The sequence below is a fragment of the Hippocampus zosterae genome, chromosome 6 (genome assembly GCF_025434085.1).
Source record: "Hippocampus zosterae strain Florida chromosome 6, ASM2543408v3, whole genome shotgun sequence".
Classification (NCBI taxonomy): domain Eukaryota; kingdom Metazoa; phylum Chordata; class Actinopteri; order Syngnathiformes; family Syngnathidae; genus Hippocampus; species Hippocampus zosterae.
In genome coordinates, this window is record NC_067456.1 from 12,280,033 (window position 1) to 12,299,765 (window position 19,733).

The following is a 19,733-nucleotide window of genomic DNA, read 5'->3' on the forward strand; positions in this document are numbered from 1 at the left end:
CCGATTGTGTGCGTAAGAATGGAACTTGTTATGACTTCAGCAACTTACTTTTACTATAGCATAATTCACAACCTACTTTCTTCTTCAACGATAATTAAAGCAAGTTGATTGTGTCAAATATTAAAGACCACCAGCAGTGAGGACTAATCTTGCGTTTATCCATAATTACAATGATGAAATAAAACAAATGGATGTTTATGATGGAGAATTTCAGCTTTAATGTCGGAGGATTCACAATAAGTGCCCCCCACACATTGGGATTACATTTTTTTTTTTACACAAAGACAATTTCAGAGTCTGAACCACTTTAAACTATATACCCATACCCTCAGGTTTTCCTGTTTATCATTCCAGAATGAAAAATGAATATTTTGCCAAAGCTTAATCAAACCACTACATCTTGTTTTATTTCCAAACCACTGTGCAAAAGGTAAAATCACATTTCCATCTCTGTGTGTCACAATAATAATAATTTCATAGTAATCATATGGGGGGGGCGGCCCGGTAGTCCAGTGGTTAGCACGTCGGCTTCACAGTGCAGAGGTACCGGGTTCGATTCCAGCTCCAGCCTCCCTGTGTGGAGTTTTCTCAGAATCTCAGAATTCTGAGATTAAAGTGAGAATCTTGCCAACCTTATTTTTTCTTTCTTCCTTGGCCCTAATCCTCTTCCGTATTTGTTCATCTGTTTTTTTTGCCATCTACGTATAGTGACAGGCAGAACAACTAAATGGTCTTCCACTAGATGGCAGAAGGTACATCCTTAATGTAACCACCATTTGTGACATTTGCATTCAGTTAGGTGCCGGCAGATTTTTTTTACGTAAAATACTCAAGGTCGGGAAAACGCTGAAGTGTGTTTGTGCTTGACCTACTTGGGCAGCGTCAACAACAGATAACAAAACGAGCGCGCACATTCCGCACACACGGTTAGCTAAAAAAAATGACGACAGACTGCGGTTACACGGATTATCCCGTTGAAATGCAGGGTTGGGGTTAAAGAACGCACCATTTAGTTAAGTGGTGTCTGGTAGTTCCTCATATGAACAGTGCAAAGGAGGAGGAGGAGGAGGCGGGGATCACATCCGGGGCTGGTTTTATTCTAATAACGAACGTTCAACCCGGAAAGACGAACAAGAACAGGACTTTTGTGTTATCCGATCACACGAATAAATAAGCAAGGCGGGCAGGGTCTTCTGGTGCGAGCTGGACTTCAAAAAAGTTGTTTCTGAAACTGGTTGGCTTCCGCCATGTTGGTCAACTGCTGTCACAAGTGTTCTTCCTAGCGGTCCTGGAAGCTGGTTGTGTTGGGACAAGACTCTGCGAAGCGGGTGAGTCCACGCTGTGATACTTGTGCTTGCGTGCGTGTGTGTGTGTGTTAAACGTTGGTCGACACAAGCATATCAGGTGTCGCTGAATAAAGTCTGCGCTAAAAGTTTTCATCGTAATCACCAGCGCCACAATCATCATCACCATCATCACCATCATCCTGACACTCATCATCATCGTCACGTTGTGCATGCACGCGCCAATATGACCCAATTTGTACTTCCTGTTAGTACCCCACATGTTTTATCAATACTTTGTGACATTGTACCTAATGCTTCATGGGAAATCAAGGTTCGCACATAAAAGTTGGTGGGTGGGGGGGGGGGGTGTAAACTTGATGGCTGTCATCTGACGTTATGGATAGTGATTATGTTTATCAATAAATTCGTCAATCCCAATTTGGGTTCGTTCCAGTACTGTTAACGCTTCATTTTACCAAACGTTTGAGACAAATTTAAACTTAGAGCTCCATGGGATCAATTTCTGGGAAGGCCCTTTTTTGTTCCAGTGCCCCAGTGCACATAACAAGTCCATCAAAGAATGATTGCAAGAGTTTGGCGTGGAAGACCAACTGGCCGTTTACTGCAGCAAACCCTTTTAGGGATTTTCACACATTGTATAACTTAACACTATCAACTAATCAATACTTCATTTAAATAGCATGCTTCATGCTTAAAGGGAAAGTCGACGTTTTTCTTCGCAATAATGTCTTCGATCCGCCCCCACTAGTTTAAACATGCCATTCACATTAATATTGCATTTGTGAAATATGAATTAAGCGGTAAAATGGATTGGTTTTCTTTTGTTACCTGGAAAGGGGAAGTCAAGTTGAAATTTTTTTTTCTTATATCTTCTATACACCCCAATATGTGCTTGTGGAAGAGTAGTTAAGCAGCAAAATCTACCCATTTTTATCCATTCCAAGGGGCAGCCATTTTGCCATCAATTAAAAATGACATCACAGTAGTGCAGGGCACTAAACAATCACGCCTCACCTGTTTTATGAGTTTGGACATGTGACATTCAAAAGATGACTCGTGAATGCTCGTTACCTGAGCCTTGAGCTACTGTGTTGTCATTTTCAGTCAAGGGCAGGTGTCAAAATGGCTGCCCCCTGAGATGCATGAAAATTGTTAGATTCTGCTGTTTAGCTCCTATTCCACAAGCACAATATTGGGGTGTAAAGAAGATATAAGAAAAAAATTTCAACTTGACTGCCCCTTTACAGGTAACAAAAGAAAACCAATCCATTCTACATTGCCTCAATTTCCATTCCCTAGGTGATCTGACTGACACTTCTGGTTTATGGCCAAAAGAAAAAGATGAAGAAACAGTAGTTGAGGGAAAATGGTTTTATAATACACTTTAATGCAAGATAGAATTGTATCTGATTAGGACTACAGTATACGAATAACGCTGGCCACCAAGTAAACTTGGTGGCTGCAAGTAAACTTTTCCACATTAATTTTTTGCACTGATTACAAATCTGCCCTTGTTTTTTTTTTGTTTGTTTGTCTGTTTTTTTTAGAACAGATTACGTTTTCATACGACGACTACTTCTACTACTACTACTACTACTACTACTACTAATAATAATAATAATGCAATACCGGTAATATAAATCTGTAAAATATTCTCTAATATTTATGAATTAAGGGTTAAATACAGCAACAAGTGGATTTTTTTCCCCGAAATGTCATAGATATAAATAATAATGCATGGTAAAATCCATCTTACAGAAGCTTTTATGGGTCAAACTTAAAAACCACAAAAAAGAAAATATCTCAGATACCTGATGTCCTAGGGAAAAAAGTAAATGCGCTTTTGAAATCAGCGTCAAAAAAGATTCACATTTGCTTTTGACCAATGTAATCGATTCTAAAAATATTGTGCTATTGACGGCCCTAACTCACATGAGCTCCACCTTCCTATTGACACTAAAGTGCCATCTTTTTTCACATTGGAGTCCTTGCTGATACTGAGTACCAATACTTGATAATGCCATTGCATCTTCCAATTATGATGAAAATGAATTTTATTTGAATCACATATTGTTTGAAAACACAAACTTTACTTGAATATTCACTCAAATACGACACTGTATCAATTAACCCCTTGTCATTACTCTTTACTAAATGTAACCTGCAATACGAGGTATTTCATTTGTAATTGCTTCTTACACAGCCGTGCACCACGAGGCACATTTGGCGCATTTGCCTCCTTCTATCTCCGCACCTCTTTCATACGTGTGCACGCCCAACCACAAATGGTTGATCAATATTCAGTATGAAGGTGAACTCGGTCCATTTTCATTGTTCCACTGTGGTGTGTTCGGTAATTTCATCGGTCCTGAAAATACAGTGTTTTATTAATCGTCATTTCAATATCACTGAAAAGAATCATGATTATTATTTTTCCCATAATTGCCCAGTCCCAGTGCATGAGCAATTACTCCATTAAAAGTAGAGGAATTTAGCTGAAAAAAAAAAATGCAGTCTTCACTGAAGTCCAAATAGTGTGCATTTTTCAAAGAATCTCTGCCTCCATTGCATCACTTTGGGGCCTTCCTGTCGTTGTTCTGATTTGTGCCAGACTTTGATGAGGTTACATATGCTTCCAGTCACTAAGTAGTCTCATAAAATAAAAAGAAGAGGTTGAACAAGTCCTGAAAAAACCCAGATGTTTGGGGCTATTATCACTGTTTAGATGAAATATATGTGTGCACCATCTCTTAATCGTTCCTTCCCTTAATGGTTGGACCAGATGTTACATGATCCTAAAATCTCATGTGCATTTGTGTGGCATGTGTGTCAATATGTGTGTGTGTGTGTGTGTGTGTGTGCGTGCATGCGTGCACGTGAGACTACTGCAATGCCATTTTCCTTTTTGGGCTGTGTGTTTTTCTCCAAGGCTTTTAGCCATCATCCGTATTTTGGGTGTCATCTGAGAAGCACTGAGGTAGCATATTCATGGTTTCAAAGCTATTCATACACGAGTTCCACTTGGCCATGATGATTATTACTTGTCAGCATTTTAGCGGCAATGTAGATAATTGGTGTCTTCTAACCGGTTTGAAGGCTCCACTGTTTGTTTTGGAGCTCCATTTATTCCTGATTGTGTGTCTCATGCACCCATTGACCGCAACATTAGGCACACTTGCTTGCACAATTTAATTACATACTGGACAACAGCTGCATTCTAAGTCAGTCTTAACAGACATGATAATGCTTCGTGGGATACTTTAAGATGTTGCATGACACTGACATTCTTGGTACTATTTTGTCAATTTTGTCCCTCTTATGTATTGCATCTGATCGGGTGCAAAGTGTCGCTGTATCATTTTTCATTCAGTCTCCAGCGATCCTGAGAGAGCATTGGACATCACGCAGGAACTTAAAGGGGAAGTCAAGTCAAAATGTTTTCTTTGCAAAAACATGCATGCAGCCCCACTAGTCTAAACACGGCATTCTTATTAATATTTTGTTTGTGGAATATGAACCAAGCGACAAAATCCAACCGTTTTTATCCATCTCTGGGGGCGGCCATTTTGCCACTTGCTGTCGATTGAAAGAGACATCACAGTGCTCAAGGGCTCAGGTAACGTCCATCACGGCTCACCTGTTTTCTGGGTTTGGCCATGTGACATTCATAAGCTGAGCCCTTCGGCCCTGTGATGTCATTATCAATCAACAGCAAGTGGCAAAATGGCCGCCCCTTGAGAAGGGTCAAAAGTGGTCGGTTGTGCCGTTTAGTTCGTATTTCGTAAAACACAATATTAATCTGAAAAAATGTGTTGACACGAATGAAGGCGCATAGAACATATTCTTGTCAAGATTTTTAAAATTTGACTTCCCCTATAAATAGGATGACAACATTATTAAACTGCCTGTGTGTTGGCTCTGTGTGTGTGCGCATGACGTTGACTGGATAACATCTTGCGCATACGAAAATCTCTGAGGTGAATGACTCGCTGATTCACACACATGGCATCTTCTTAATGAATATATTTTACGATCTATGTGCACCCACCCACGCCACCACCACCACCACCAGCCTGGTGTCTGGCCAGGGGGAATGTGTGCAGATCTTGAGTGCAGTCTGTAATTTTTGGCTTTGGTGGAGGGCCTCAGCTTCGCCTCAGCCTTTAGCTGCCGCTCAGCCTCAAGCACGTCACATGAAAAACTGCTGAGTGTGAGATGCTCACTCTCTCGCTTCCTGGGCGTGTACGTGCAAGAAACACAGGGCTACTTTGATTGTACGTGCATCCCCCTCAGCTCTTCTTTCCATGAATCCCAATCGCGTGTGTGTGTGTGTGTCTGCTGTGTGTGTGTGTGTGTGTGTGTGTGTGTGCGTGTGTGTGTGTGTGTGTGTGTGTGTCTCAGTGATATGTGATAGCAGCAGCATGCCGTACGTCGACCGTCTGAACCGTGTGTGTGGCTTCCTGGATATCGAAGAGAAAGAAAACAGTTGCCGCTTCCAGAGGCGTTACTTCATCCTGGACACTCAGGGGAATGCTTTGCTGTGGTACATGGACAACCCTCAGGTGATTTGTGCATCACTGTATGACACAACACACTTGGACAAATAGCAAAAGGAAATGACCAATATGAGCCCGGGTAACCTTGGACTGTGATCCTATGATGTGTCTGTGTGTGTGTGCACGTGTGCATTTGTGCGTGCATGCATGTGTGTGTGTGTGTTTGTCATGCAGAACCTGCCCAGTGGAGCAAGCTTTGTTGGCAGCCTGAGACTAACATATATCTCCAAGGTAACCCTCTACATTAGCTTTCACTTACTTCCACTGTTGGAATTTGAAAAACACTCAGTAGTCACGAAACGAGGTACACTTGCACACAATGTAACCAGATCCAATAAAGTCGTGGTAACAAACATTCTGCCTTTACAAAGATAATGTTGAGTTGCAACAGTTAATTTGGTCATTGATAACTACTCGATTATCAAATGAATTATTTTGCTAATCAACTAATCTTTTGGAGACCTCATTGTCCAAATCCTCAGAATGTCAGCCTCGCGACAGTAAATATTTTCAGATTTATGTCGTCCTTCTTGAAAGCAGATTTCTTATCTTTCTGTTGAGTCAACATCGAGCGTTTGTTTTACTTTGGAAAACAATGATAAACTTTCTTGTCTATTTTCTTACATGACAAAAACAGTTACTGAATCAGAATTTGTTGAATTTTCTGCACTGTCAGTTTGAAATACTCTCATGTGTTTGACTCTAGGAATGGAAATAAAATGAGTTTTATTATCGATTAATCGACCAGAAAATTGCGAGATTAATCGATTATTAAACAAATCATTTGTTGATTCCCTAAAATAATGCTTAGTCTACACCTGTTTTGATGGTGTCAAACAAACACTCACTATAACTGTACACCAGTGGGATACACTGGATTAAATGTTGTTGACTGTGCATTTGGAACAATAACTGAGAGTTCCACATGTGCCAAAATAGTATCTCCTTGTACTATGGCAAAAGGTTAAAGAGCCGTTGATAGTCGCCCATAAGTCAGTTTGTGGATGAAGAATTTGGTTTATTGTGTTCAATTGATTTTTACACTTTTTGGCTTTCTCAAACTAAATGGAGCCAAGGCACCCACTTTACAGAAGAAAACTCTCTCGACATATTATCAAAAAAAAATTCTAATCTCGTCTCAGTTTCCCCACAAATTGACTTACTTAGGGTGAAATCTGATCTTGTTCAATTGAACACAAAGCTGATACATTTGCAGCTAGCCATGACTTATTTTGTATGAATGGCAACAGCTGGATACAACGGTTTATTGTCCCTTCGGCCCTCTAATGAAGGAGCATTTTTTTTCTGCCTGTCAGTGTAGGACATTTGCATCGATTGCTGAACAAATATAGATTTGTGATTAGCAGAACTACATGACATATACGGGAGCTTGAATTAAAACCACGTAGCCTTCGACTATGGTACAACTCCAAGAATCATAATTCTGCTCGGGAACATCTAAAGACAGCCTCTCAAGCAACAAGTGATTGTAATTTGTCCCCATCGTTGATCAATCGATATTACTTGATACAACTGCTGTTGATCAACCTCCACACTCCCCACAAGCTGTCTCAAAACGTTTTTTTTTTCAAGCTTCATGTTTAAGTTCATACCTCACCGACAGTGTCCATTCTCTTTGTAACAACAGAATGTTTGTGACGCTTTTTTCCTTCGTGCGGTACCACATGATCAGAAACAGGCCGATCTATCTGCAGCTGAAGCTAATGGTCACATGCAGAGTTGAGCCTCAGCAGAGTTGCTGACGAATTCCAGATGTTTGACTTGAGCAGCGATAATCACATCTGGTCTCTGCGTTGACAGCTTCTCTCTGGACAGTCACAGTCAAGAGATGTGAACTCCGGAATCACTTATTCCACTTTTTGAAACTGTAAAATAACGGGCCGAATGTCAACTGTTCTGCTTTTGGTGAACAGATTTAAATACATTGGCATAATTCTGAGTTCATAAGTGAATATGATAAGGGTCAAAGTTGAATAATTGATATTTTCTCTCAGGGGAAGTGCTGTTGCGATCTGTGATTATAGAGCACCGTGTTGAAACCTCAAATGTAGTGCAACTTTGCTTCCTTCATCTCAATCTTGTTTTTACTTGCTTTTCATTCATCACACGGATCACATTACAGAGTAAACCAAAATATTGTGTACATTATGCTACACAATATGTGACTATGGGTGTACGCTGTGCTTTTACGGAGCGTTGCTTCCATTGAAGCTATATTCTCCAAAACAAAATAACGCATGCTTGACATTCAGTCTGCTTTTCTGTCAGGTAAATGAAACTACAGGGAAGCAGAAGCCGAAGACAGAGTTCTGCTTTGGTGAGTACTCAGAGAAACACTGAGTCATAGTCACACACTGTAAAAAAACATTATTTATACATTTGCTAAACTGAGATAAAGCAGTAATTATAGGAGGGGCCTGGAACAGCTATTGAAAAAAAAAAAATCTTCCCCACAGTCATCAATGCAGTATCCCGAAGGTACTTCCTCCAAGCCAATGACGTGACAGATATGAGGGACTGGGTCACTGCTCTCAACCAAGCCAGCAAGATTACGGTGAGTGTAGCACACACCAAAACATCACTTTATGGCCTCAGCTTTTTTTGTTGTTGTTTATGGCCGTGTCAAACTACACACCTTTTTTTGTTGTTGTTCATGACGGTCACTGTCAGACGAACAAATAAATATTGTCGTGTGTCTTGGACCGGGCGAGCTGTCACTCGATAAGTCCGTCCCCAACCAAGCGCTGCCCAATCGGTTGCGTGCTTCCGTCAAGATTCAGTTACTAGCTTTTCAGTTCGCAAATGTAGCATGAGTTGAGACGCTTGGTATACTTTGCGATATTTCTCCTTTTGTGCAAGTCACTTTTTGAATAGTGTACATAACATTTTGATTGCGCGCCGTATCCAGTCTCTCGTCATAAGTAGGAGGGCACCGTCTTCCTATTGGTCAATGTCGAAAAACGAGTTGAAGGACAACTGAGGAGACGTCACACTATGCAACAAGACGAACAAAAATTCCGACGTGCCAAACTATGGTCAATCGATGAGTATGTCACACTACGCGAGCTACAACGAGTCAAGACACTCAAAATCAGCTACAAGACACGACATTTGTCTGGTCGGTTCAAAATCGAACTACCTTCGTGTAGTTTGACGCCGGCTTTAGTTTTTTCTTTTAAGAGTTTGGCACTATTTTCCAGTGATCATCTTCAGACTTGAGGAATTTGTTCCGTTTTAAACGTCGTTGATTACCAGTCTAAATTTTTAACCAACCTTGCTTACACTGATTTTCCTTTGCCCTAGTAATTACAGATTTCTTCGAATAGATTATATAGTATTATGTCATGCTTTCTAGTTTCATCGTTAAAGCAAGAAATGAAGTTCATGTCAATGGCCGAGGCGCAAAACCTCTAAAACTACAATGATAGTTTTGCTGCGGAATGCTTTTCTTTAAGGATACTCAATTCATTATTTATTTTTTATTTTCAGAAAGAAATGTCGCCAAATTTCCTTATAAGGACACGGCTTCAGCTCCCTGTGCCGAATTATCAGATGATAGTATTGTCCTTAACAGCATATTGTCTGCTATTCATTCTTCCTCGAGTAGTTGTGTGAGTTGCCAGTTCAATCACCTCAAACCAGTTTGGCCGTTTGTGTAATAGCTCTGCCATTAAAAAGGCGTTTCAACTTCCACACGCTGAATGTTTTTCTATTGCCCTGCCAATTTTCTGTACATCTACGAGCACTCTGAACGCTCGTTTCGAGCCACATCCTGAGACACCAACAATAAGGCCCAGAAATCGCATTTCATCATTTGTGTTTAGCAGTAATTATTTGTAAGAATGCGACCTTTGAGAGGATACATCTCTCGCTTGTGGGTCCTTTTTTTTTTTTTTTTTTTTTTAAAGCTAACCCCCTGTTAATGATTGTTTAACGTGACAGAAAAGCAGCACAATCCAATGTGGTGCAATGCCGGAGTTACACTGTAACATACTGTACATTCTTCCCTCACAAGATAATATACAGACATTAATTTAACCAATTGTTTATTTGTGGTTTGGTACAGTTGTTTTTAAAAAAAGCTTTGCTTCTTTCATTTAGTGAATTGAGGTTACCAAAACATTTTCATTTCATTTACAGTTATGTGTGGTGCCTGGAGGGAAATTCTCGAAGAGAATCAATTCCGGGGCCAAACTCTCACCAGCACTTTATGAAACGTTTAGGCAATATTTGAAGTAGCATTTTTACGTGATTAGCTTTCATATAAGTAGAAAAGTAAGACAAGCATAGAAAGGCTTTACCTCATGAAACCCCGCCTCGTTACCAGCCGCTTTAAAAGCTCTGCCACGTCAACAGCTGGTTGTCGGATTATTAAACCTTGCTCACGACTCGGTTTCCAAGTCTCTTTCCGACTGCAGATTGGGCAAAGTGTACTTAATATTGTGGCTCATGCATCACGGTCATATGTACAGTACTCGCTGTGTGTGAGTGTTTGTGCCTGTGCAAGTGACACCATAGTTTTTGTTTGCTACTTAGGTTCCCAAGTCTGGTCCCGCACCTCCAAGATCTGATGTGGCCACCGTTACGAGTGACTCTTACGGAGGGGGGAAACAGCAAGCATATAAGACGGAGATCCACGGAGGCGTGGTGGTGCACACGCCCATCCTGGTAAGCGCACGCCCCCAAAACTACAACTCGTGCCGTCGTGATCAAAAACATGTATGCAGACGATGTTTTGACGACACTCGGTTGTGATAATAAAGCGAGTGTCATGTTTGCAGAATGAGAGCGTCAAGCCTAATGTGCTGAGGTTCGGTTACTGTGTCAAACAAGGCAACGTTGTGAGTACACCTCACCTACTTGCAAAGTGTGTTTTAATGGAGGCGCCGCATGAGGAACTGACATCATGTCCTGCGGCGTGGGTTTCAGAGAAAAAGCTGGAAGAGGCGCTTTTTTACCCTTGATAACAACGCGGTCAGTTACTACAAGTCTGAGATGGTAAGGGAACGCGCGCTGTCCCTCGCGGATCTTTATCTGCGTCGCGCTCCGTCCGCTTACCTCTGTTGCGTGTGCGTGTGTATCAGGACAAAGAGCCTCTGCGAGCCATTCCCCTCCGGGACATTCAGAAAGTTCACGAATGCCTCGTCAAATCAGGGTGAGTCAGTGTGACCGCAGAGTCCAACTTGCACTCTCCCACTCCTCCTCATGTGCTTGTAATTGATTATAAACGCACGCATTATGTGCTCAGCCAGATAACGCTCTCTGTCATCTTGTCAAGTGTTTGGAACATAAACACACTTTTTGTCATCGTTTTTAACATGCCGCAGCGGACTAAGAGTACTGATCTATTCCAAAAACTTTTGACCTCGACCCTAAAAACACTCTGTTAGGAATTGCTTTTTGCCAAAGCTTTTACCAAGTAGTTTTGGACCTAACTGCCTCTACAAATAAGACTGATGTGGTGCAACAACTTTATTTCCATAAGTGACCTCCTGCAGCGTGACAATCTATTTGAGATCATCACCGGATCCCGAACCTTCTACATACAGGTAAACTTCTGTTCTCATACTGTGCCACACAAGCTTTATGGGATGGCTGCATAATAGGCTGATTGCACATAATTACAGTTCTGCCACTCGGGAAGTCATTTTGTGAAGAAGTCAGCAGGTGTTTGCGCGTTTTCGAAATGTTTTCTTGAAACGCCGCGCTGCTGAAGTGAAGCGCAAAAAGATTGTTTAACCACCGCCATCTGTTACCATAACAACAAAAACATCCTGTTGATTCCTTCCCATGGGAGGACAGCTGAGAGAAATGGCAAGCGTAAGCACATTTGTTTTTCTGTTAGAAAAAAAGGAAGCATGACAGATAGTGTTCAGTAAACTGAATGGAAGAATGCATACTTAACATTCATAACAAATGACTTAAACGCAAGGCTTTTTTTATTTTTTCCAAAATTTGAGTTAAAGACTCAGTATGCACAATGTCAAGAGGGTAATATCCACGTTACGTGTTTGTAAATCATTTGATGTGTGGCCTCTTCTGTTCATAGACAGACTCTCCAGAGGATATGCATGGCTGGATCAGGGACATAGAGATGAAGATTCAGGATTTCAGAGGCCCTGTCAAGGTAACGCTGTCTTTCTTCTCAACACTGAAAACAATTTTCTCTTCTAAGGAGGCTGTCTTTCTTTCCCATGGAAAGATATTCTTTAATTTCCCCTGACATTTATCATACGTGGAAAATCTGTCTGAAACATTCATGTGATTTGATTGAAATTTGCTGTGGACATGTAAAATTTGGCTGCAATTTAAATGTAATTTAGAAAAATACTTTCAATGTGTTCACATTCTGATTGATATCTAGGTCAAATTTGTCATGCTTATTTTTACCTCTGCTAAGCACAAGATGTAAGGTCATTGTTTCGATTGAAATGTGCCTGGGTTTTTTTTCTTTTTCAATAGAAAGATGAAACGATTTTCTGCGAAACGTGGTGAAAAAGCTGCAAAATAAATAGATACGTTTGCTGCAAATTTGCATGAAAAAGGTCAATCGATGCAAGTGCTGCCCTTACCTCAAAATCAAAGAGGCCAACTACAGATATCTTACAGCATCCTCCACGTATCACATTTCAGGTTTTGCAAGTTAGTTTGCAAGCTTGGGGCACGGCAGTGGTTCATCACAGGCGAGAGGGCTCAGTTTCCGATCTCGGCTCAGGCCTTCCTGTATGGACTTTTCATGTTCTGGCTTGCAGGGGTTCCCCCCCCCCCCCCCCCCCCATTACTCTTGGCTTCCACCCACATCCCAAAGACATGTAAATTACATTAGATAAAAACTCCCAAGTTGTCCGCAGGTGTAAATTGTGTTTGGTTGTCTGTTTCCTTTATGTGAAATTTCCTCCGATTGGCTTGGAACCTGTTCAGGATGTGATAGGCTCCAGCCCACTTGTAAATTGGCTTTTGAGAACAAGATTTGTTGCACAAGGAGTTGACTGACACTCAGCAGGACAGAGGTTTGTGTGTTTAGGTGTGGCCTCACAATGAAAGCCATTCATTGCCATATTTTGCCTCGTTCTTGTCAGTGCTCATGCAATGATTGCAAAAACGGGTGTGAACCACATTGTGGTCAGACAAACAAATACCTCTTTTTTTTTCATTGGCTCGCAGTTTATTAGTGGGGAAGGTCTGTGCTCTGGGTCTATCATTCTCGTGTTCAAATCAAAAGCTTCTACGAGCCGTAGTGATGTGGCTTTTGTGTCATTTGTTCGTTATAGGGATTTTCGTTTAAAAGAGCTTCATCTCTCTATCGGAGTCACAATCCTTCCGCAAATCGAAGTCACCGAGTCGCCGAGCAGCGGCCAACTCTCGTCAAGTCGTGCTCCGTGGCACCGGGCTGGCAGCCGTGGACACCTCTCCCTGCGAATGAAGCCTCCATCTTGGATGCGGAGGACAATGACAGCGCTTTTAGCACCGTACCCACATTGGCCTCACTCTCCTCCTCCCCCAACTCTTCCTCCACATCCTCCTCCTCCAACTCTCTCTCAACTCTAGCCCCGTGCCCCAGCATGCCCAGTAGTGGAATGGGCATCCTCACGGCTTCTGGAGATGTGGCGTTCGGCCGTCGGAGGCATCGTTCGCATCCTCAGTCTCACACAGGCTGCATGTTCCCCTTTAACCTGGATGATGACAGCATCCGCACCACTGATGTTTAGGTTCTGTGGTTCTATGTGGTTCTTGTTACATGCACGTGACTGGTCATTGTTGCATACCTGTCAACCTCGGCTAATACCTGCCTTATAAATGATTACGATTCCCCTTACAAAGCCACAAAAACCCGTGCCACGGCTTACCGCGCATGCGCACATCATGCTTTATCAATCCGACCGTACGCGGCGATGAAAAAAAAATATACGATTGAGGATTACTTTTGCTGGTTTGCCATAACAATAGTAGCGATCGACATTGTCGTTGGCTACCAGTAGGTGAGATGATCTGGATTTGAGCCAAAATGGTCTTGTGAGATCAGTTCACAGATGTTGTTGTTTTTTGTTTTTTTTGGGGGTGGGGTCCCTGTATAAAAGTTGTAATACGCCGTACATGATTTGAAATGATTTTTAAAAAAACGTAGAAAATACGGGGAAAACGTTCATGTTGACAGGTATGTTGTTGTATTCCTTACTAACAAGGTGAGCCGGTGTTGATGACATGACCATTGATGGGGGCCCACAGCTGGTCATGTCGATGTGTTACAGATAATGTGGGTAGCAAGAGGAACAGTAGTGTTGAATTGTAAAAGGGCTGTTAAACATGATATTTTTTTCATGCAGCTTCTGCTAAAAACTTGAATTATGATTGTTCCTGCAGGGCTAGCAACGATGGCACATGTATTTAACCCTTTGCACTCAATTTAACCTTGTCGGTACAAAAAAAAATCTAGAGATTCTCAAGCGTGTGTATTTTGATAGTTCATATGTCTTCTCTTTTAACATTCTTTCCACGAGAGACATGAGGCACAGCAGCCTTCAACATTCAACAAGCATTTCCTGGCCACAAACGAGACAAGTGAAAGTGTTCCGTCAACCTCAAACTCAACACAACCATGTAGATTGAACCATCAGCGCTTGTTACACGGGAAGTGATGACGCCATAATAAATAATACAATCACTCAACATGGTACTTGATGAAGAATGAAAACCTGGTGAGCAGGTTTCGAGGATTCTAAATGTGATTTCCCCCTGCGTGCAACATTATGAGGATGTCAACGATGCCACTTCTAATTTATTAGCAATTTTGCACTTAGGTTGTTTGCTACCTTTTTTATATGCTTCACCACTTTCACAACTTCCTCACGGATGTCTCAAATAGTTTGTGTTGTAACACCTGAGGCTTCTGCTCATGCCTGAATGCTTTGTTAACTCGTTCGCCTGCACATACTGTTGGTTTTCATTCTTGATAATAAATTTTTATTTTATATTTGTCTTAGACAGTACTGTACGTTATTCGACGGAGTTGGGGGCATATGCATGCAGTACATCACTATGTCCAATAGATGTCACCAGATGTTTTGCCAATTTAGGTTTTGTGGGGTTTTTTTCCGGCCCTTTTCGCGGCTGTTTTTCAAGAAAAAATACGACTTGCTACAAACGGATCAACTTTTGACAGCTGTTGTGTCGAAAACTCAAATGTCGTTGAATTGGCTTCATGTTATATGTTTGGCAGAATCTTCCATTGGATCAAGACGCCATCTTGCGGCCTTCCCTCATTACTGTAGGCTACCAGTCATTCATTCATCTTCAGAACCGCTTTAACCTCACTAGGGTGGCGGGGGTTGCTGGAGCCTATCCCAGCTGACCTCGGGCAGTAGGCGGGGGACACCCTAAATCGGTTGCCAGCCAATCGCAGGGCACACAAGAGACGAACAACCACGCACGCCCACACTCACACCTAGTGACAAGTTAGTGTTCAATCAGCCTGCCATACATATTTTTGGAATGTGGGAGGAAACCGGAGTACCCGGAGAAAACCCACACAGGCCACATACAAACTCCACACAGGGAGGCCATAGATGGAATTGCTACCACAGTCAAGTCAACAAAATTATTGTGGCGTCAAGAGATGCAGATGCATAATGTACCTGTAAATATGCCAGTGGGATTTGGACCACAAATGTTACATTAGTGTAAAAACAAAGACATAATGGGTTATTAAATTAAGGTCACAAGAGTTCTTGCAAGAAAGTGGCAGAAATTCCACTGTACAGTGTGCTTTCACTCAGTTGCCTTTTTACCGAGTTCAGTGAGTTGATGGCTTTGTTGCCCCGTTGTCATCACAAAAAGTATAGCATACAATGCAAATATACACACTTAGCCAAAAATAGGTATCCAGTACATTTTTTTCTTCATTATAATTTCATTTTAAACAGTTTAATTGGGTAAATACTGTATAAAGTAATTTTTCTCGGCAATGTTAAGAATTTGCTGTTCGGGTTTCAAGTTCGGATGTCTTTGTGGTGTTGGTCAGTTTTTTAAGTCGCAATATGAAGTGCATTAGGATCCAAGATTTATTCTGGGAGAAAAAATTCTCTTGCTATTGGGCATCAATGAACTCTGTAGGTGTACGGACTATTTGGAAATATATCGCAAGGCAACACATTCATATTTAGGTTGAACTTTTTCTGCCTCAGGACAATCGTGCCGAGGCCAACTTGTTTGCCCTTTCACCCTGTCGCCTCAGACATGCACATGGTGATGACACAAAGAAAAGCGTGTGCATGTGTCCAACTAAGGCCCGACACTTGTGATATGTGAGGTGTTTCACACGTCCAGCACAACGCTCCATTAGGTAAAGAGCCTAAAACTGTGTCCTGACCTCTGACCATGTCCTCGTCAATGTCCACAGGGCTGCTGGACATTAAATGTCTCGGTAGAACAGTTTAAATCGTGCTGGTTAATGCCTCGAGTGCCTCTGAAATGTCAGCTGTGTTAAAATGAGTTTTCAGTCTGGTAAAGACAGACCTCCCCAAGGTATGCTGAGAGATCTGAAGGCAGTAACAGGGATGAAGTGAATTGGATTGTTGAAGTTTGTTTCAACAAGATACGAGAATCGTCATTTGAACAATTAACTATTATTCCTTTGAAATAATAAAAGTATCACACCATAAGAAAGGACCCCCTCAGCGTTTGAGGTTGAACCACTTGCCTTTGCATTCACACAACATAAAGGTCACTTGACACTTTAACGCCTTTGAGTGACAGCGTCTCTCGAGGCAGCCAGACACTCTGAATCCCCAAATGTTAATGTTACTACATGAATAAGCAGCACGAGACTCTCCACACTGGGCTTTTTTTTAAATCAATGTTAAATTCAAGCTACTCCATTGTACACTCATGCTCCTGGCACACTGGGACTGCATGCTCCTTGTGACTTGTAGACGAAAATACATGAACCACTTCAAGTGTTTGATGAAATTGTTGTTGGTTTGTTTCTTTTCGACTTTGTCACTTATTTCTTGTCCCCCCGTCCCACAGTTCTGGTTCTGTTTAGTTGCTTACAAAGGAATAACCACAAGAGGGCGCTGCAAGACTACAGATGTTAATGTCCACCGGAGCTTTAAATTGTGGTCTTCAGAATTACTCTTAATTTACATCTGTCAGTGGTGAACGAAAAAAGGAAAACAATTCCACAGTATTGGATATACATATCCACACACTTTTTTTCTCATATGTACTTCGAAAAGAATCACAAATTCTATCCCGATGCATAAATATGCTGACGTTAACCTAAATTGAAGATTTGAAGCAAACAGTGAGAAGTTATGTGAAACAACAGAGCTTCAGTCTGTGTATTCTCAAGTAATTTACAGCATACACATGATACAAAATAATTTTTACATGTTTGTACTGTCCACAACAATTAATTTGATAAATATTGAGGCGTATATACTGTACTATTTTCATAGCCATAGTGAACATTTTGCCTGTGTTACTGAAATTTCTGTCCACCCTATCATTCTTGGCGAAACTGCCCCTTTCAGAAACCTCAGTTGTTTTTGGAGACATCACGACTCACATTTTGTCGTTTCATTTATTTCTCGTGTGGGAGGGAGCGGGACCAATATATAGCCTTTTATTTCTAACTAATCCAGTGAGCATGACGTTGAATGGAACATCTTACATTTTTGGTGGGAGTGAAATAGGCAAGTTTAGGGTGACATTGACTCCCTCAAGTAAAAGGTTTGAAAGAGTGTAGATGATTTTTTTTTAAATCAATGGTTTTGATTATTGCTACACAACTTTTTTAAATAGCGTTCCCTCCATTGTGGACCACTCATCTTTGCGATTAGTCTCATGAAGAGGAGCAGATCATTCTTGCAAAGCAGTGTGGGGCAGGGTCTCCGAACGTGTACAGCAATAAAGACATATTAATGTGGAACAGGTTTTCCTGCAGCTGGAACAGGCCCTGCTTGGAGCACTTCCAACCCCCCCCCCCCCCAAAAAAAAAAATCTGAGCGTTTCCCTCATAAGACCACCTCACAGACTGGATGCAGTCAAGGGGTGGGGGGCTGTGGAATGTATTTGGCCCTGTGTGATGTGATTGTTTGCAGAGAAATGAGTTGACCTCGCCCTCCAATGCCACACACACATCCTAGTCGTGGCCGAGCTCAAGGTGTGTGAGACGGACCCGCTGAGTGCAGGAGGTCTGGGACCCCTTCACCACTTCCTCCAGACAGAGAACAGAGGGTCCAGTCAGCTGAAGCCCGGATGGGACCATAATAATGAGCAGTTCAGCCGCCAGCACCACCTCATTTCAGGTACTATTGAAACCTTTTCCTCTCACTTTTCATCTGCCTCACAGGCCAGGCCAGGCAGCTGCAGTCTCATTGGGGGAAACCTATATTCAAAGATAACGTGGAGGGAAAAAAAAGGAAAGGAAAGGTCTACATTTACTCAGTTCCAACGTGGACAGTTATTGTCTGCAAGTCTTGTGATTGCCACATTACCGTAGTTAGGCAAGGTAGCAAATATGTGCCCTGCGAATGGCTGGCAACCAGTTCAGGGCATACCCCGCCTTCTGCCCGAAGACAGCTGAGTTAGGCTTTAGCATGCCCCGCGACCCTTGTGAGGATGCGGATAACAAAATGGAGGGATGGATGAATGGTAGCAAACAGTGCATTGTATATATTTAGTGTGGGATATTTGTAGAAGAAAGTGAAATCAACGTGTCTCTAAATCTGGAGCAGAAATGCAGTAAAACATTTTAGAGCTTAGACGCCATTTGTGAAACGTATATTTTACAGCTCACGTGGATATGAAAATCTAGCTTTGTGCATTTGTGTGTTATGCGTACATTATATGTGTGTGTGTGTGTGTGTGTGTGTGTGTGTGTGTGTGTGTGTATGTTTAGTATATTCTTACATATTTTCTTTTTACGCGTAGGTTTCATATCACAGTTTGTAAACGCCTTAATGACAGTTTACGGCGTCCATTTAAACACATTTTCATTTTTCCTGCTCAATCGTTATTGGATGGACAAATTGTTTACTGTAAAATCTGGAACCTCATTTGATGAATCTTCCAACAAACGACAACATATCGCACACACACGCGCACACACACACACTCACACACGTACACACACAAAAAAACTACCGTATCCAGCGTGTATTATTATAAGTTCTATTAATACATCTTCTAAAGTTAATAACCTGGATTTTCGCTTAACTGTTTATTCCGTATTTCGAGAACATTGTACGCACTAGAATTAGGTACGTTTTATTTTTGCATGATAACTGAAATTAGTTAATGGTGGCAAATGTGGAGTTATTCGAGTAAATTATGACTCAATAATTGAGGGGTGAGTGTACATGTGTACATGTTGTTCATAACAGTATAAAAAAGCTAAACGTAGTGATTGGTGTTTTCTTGGTTTTTTTTTCCAGGCCTGCTCATTCCATGGGTATGAGCACTTTTTTTTTGGTTAACCAACCGTTCTGAGTTTCCTGTCAATTTGGAGGATGCGATGTTGATTTTTAAAAATCTAATTTTGCAGTTGATATTTGTTCATCACTATTATGAGGTTTGCGTTTAATTACACATTTCAACTTAACAATTTTAGACGCGAGATATACGTATGAAAATAATAAATTCAAAACGTACACTTATTGGAGCGCGAGCTCGACACGTTTTAGCTGACTGTGGAACTTTAAAAAAAGTTTTCAAAACCATTAGCACTAAATTATTAGTATAAACAATTAAGGCATGTTCTGCGATATTTCAGGTCATGCGACCCATGAACGTCAACAAAGAACGCCATAATAAGATCATATCATGTCCATCCAAAGCCCAGTCAGCC

At 41.5% G+C, this 19,733-nt stretch overlaps 1 protein-coding gene across 1 annotated transcript; it reads left to right on the plus strand.

The window, feature by feature from the left end:
- Positions 1 to 1,030: 1,030 nt before the first annotated feature.
- plekha2 (pleckstrin homology domain containing A2) lies at positions 1,031 to 14,864 on the plus strand. Its single transcript, XM_052066912.1, is given in 13 exon segments — positions 1,031 to 1,328; positions 5,709 to 5,869; positions 6,038 to 6,094; positions 8,153 to 8,201; positions 8,341 to 8,438; positions 10,421 to 10,593; positions 10,595 to 10,658; positions 10,660 to 10,725; positions 10,814 to 10,882; positions 10,969 to 11,039; positions 11,370 to 11,433; positions 11,934 to 12,011; positions 13,156 to 14,864. Coding segments are annotated over 12 exon segments (1,368 nt in total). The 5' UTR covers positions 1,031 to 1,328; positions 5,709 to 5,728; the 3' UTR covers positions 13,594 to 14,864.
- Positions 14,865 to 19,733: the final 4,869 nt, after the last annotated feature.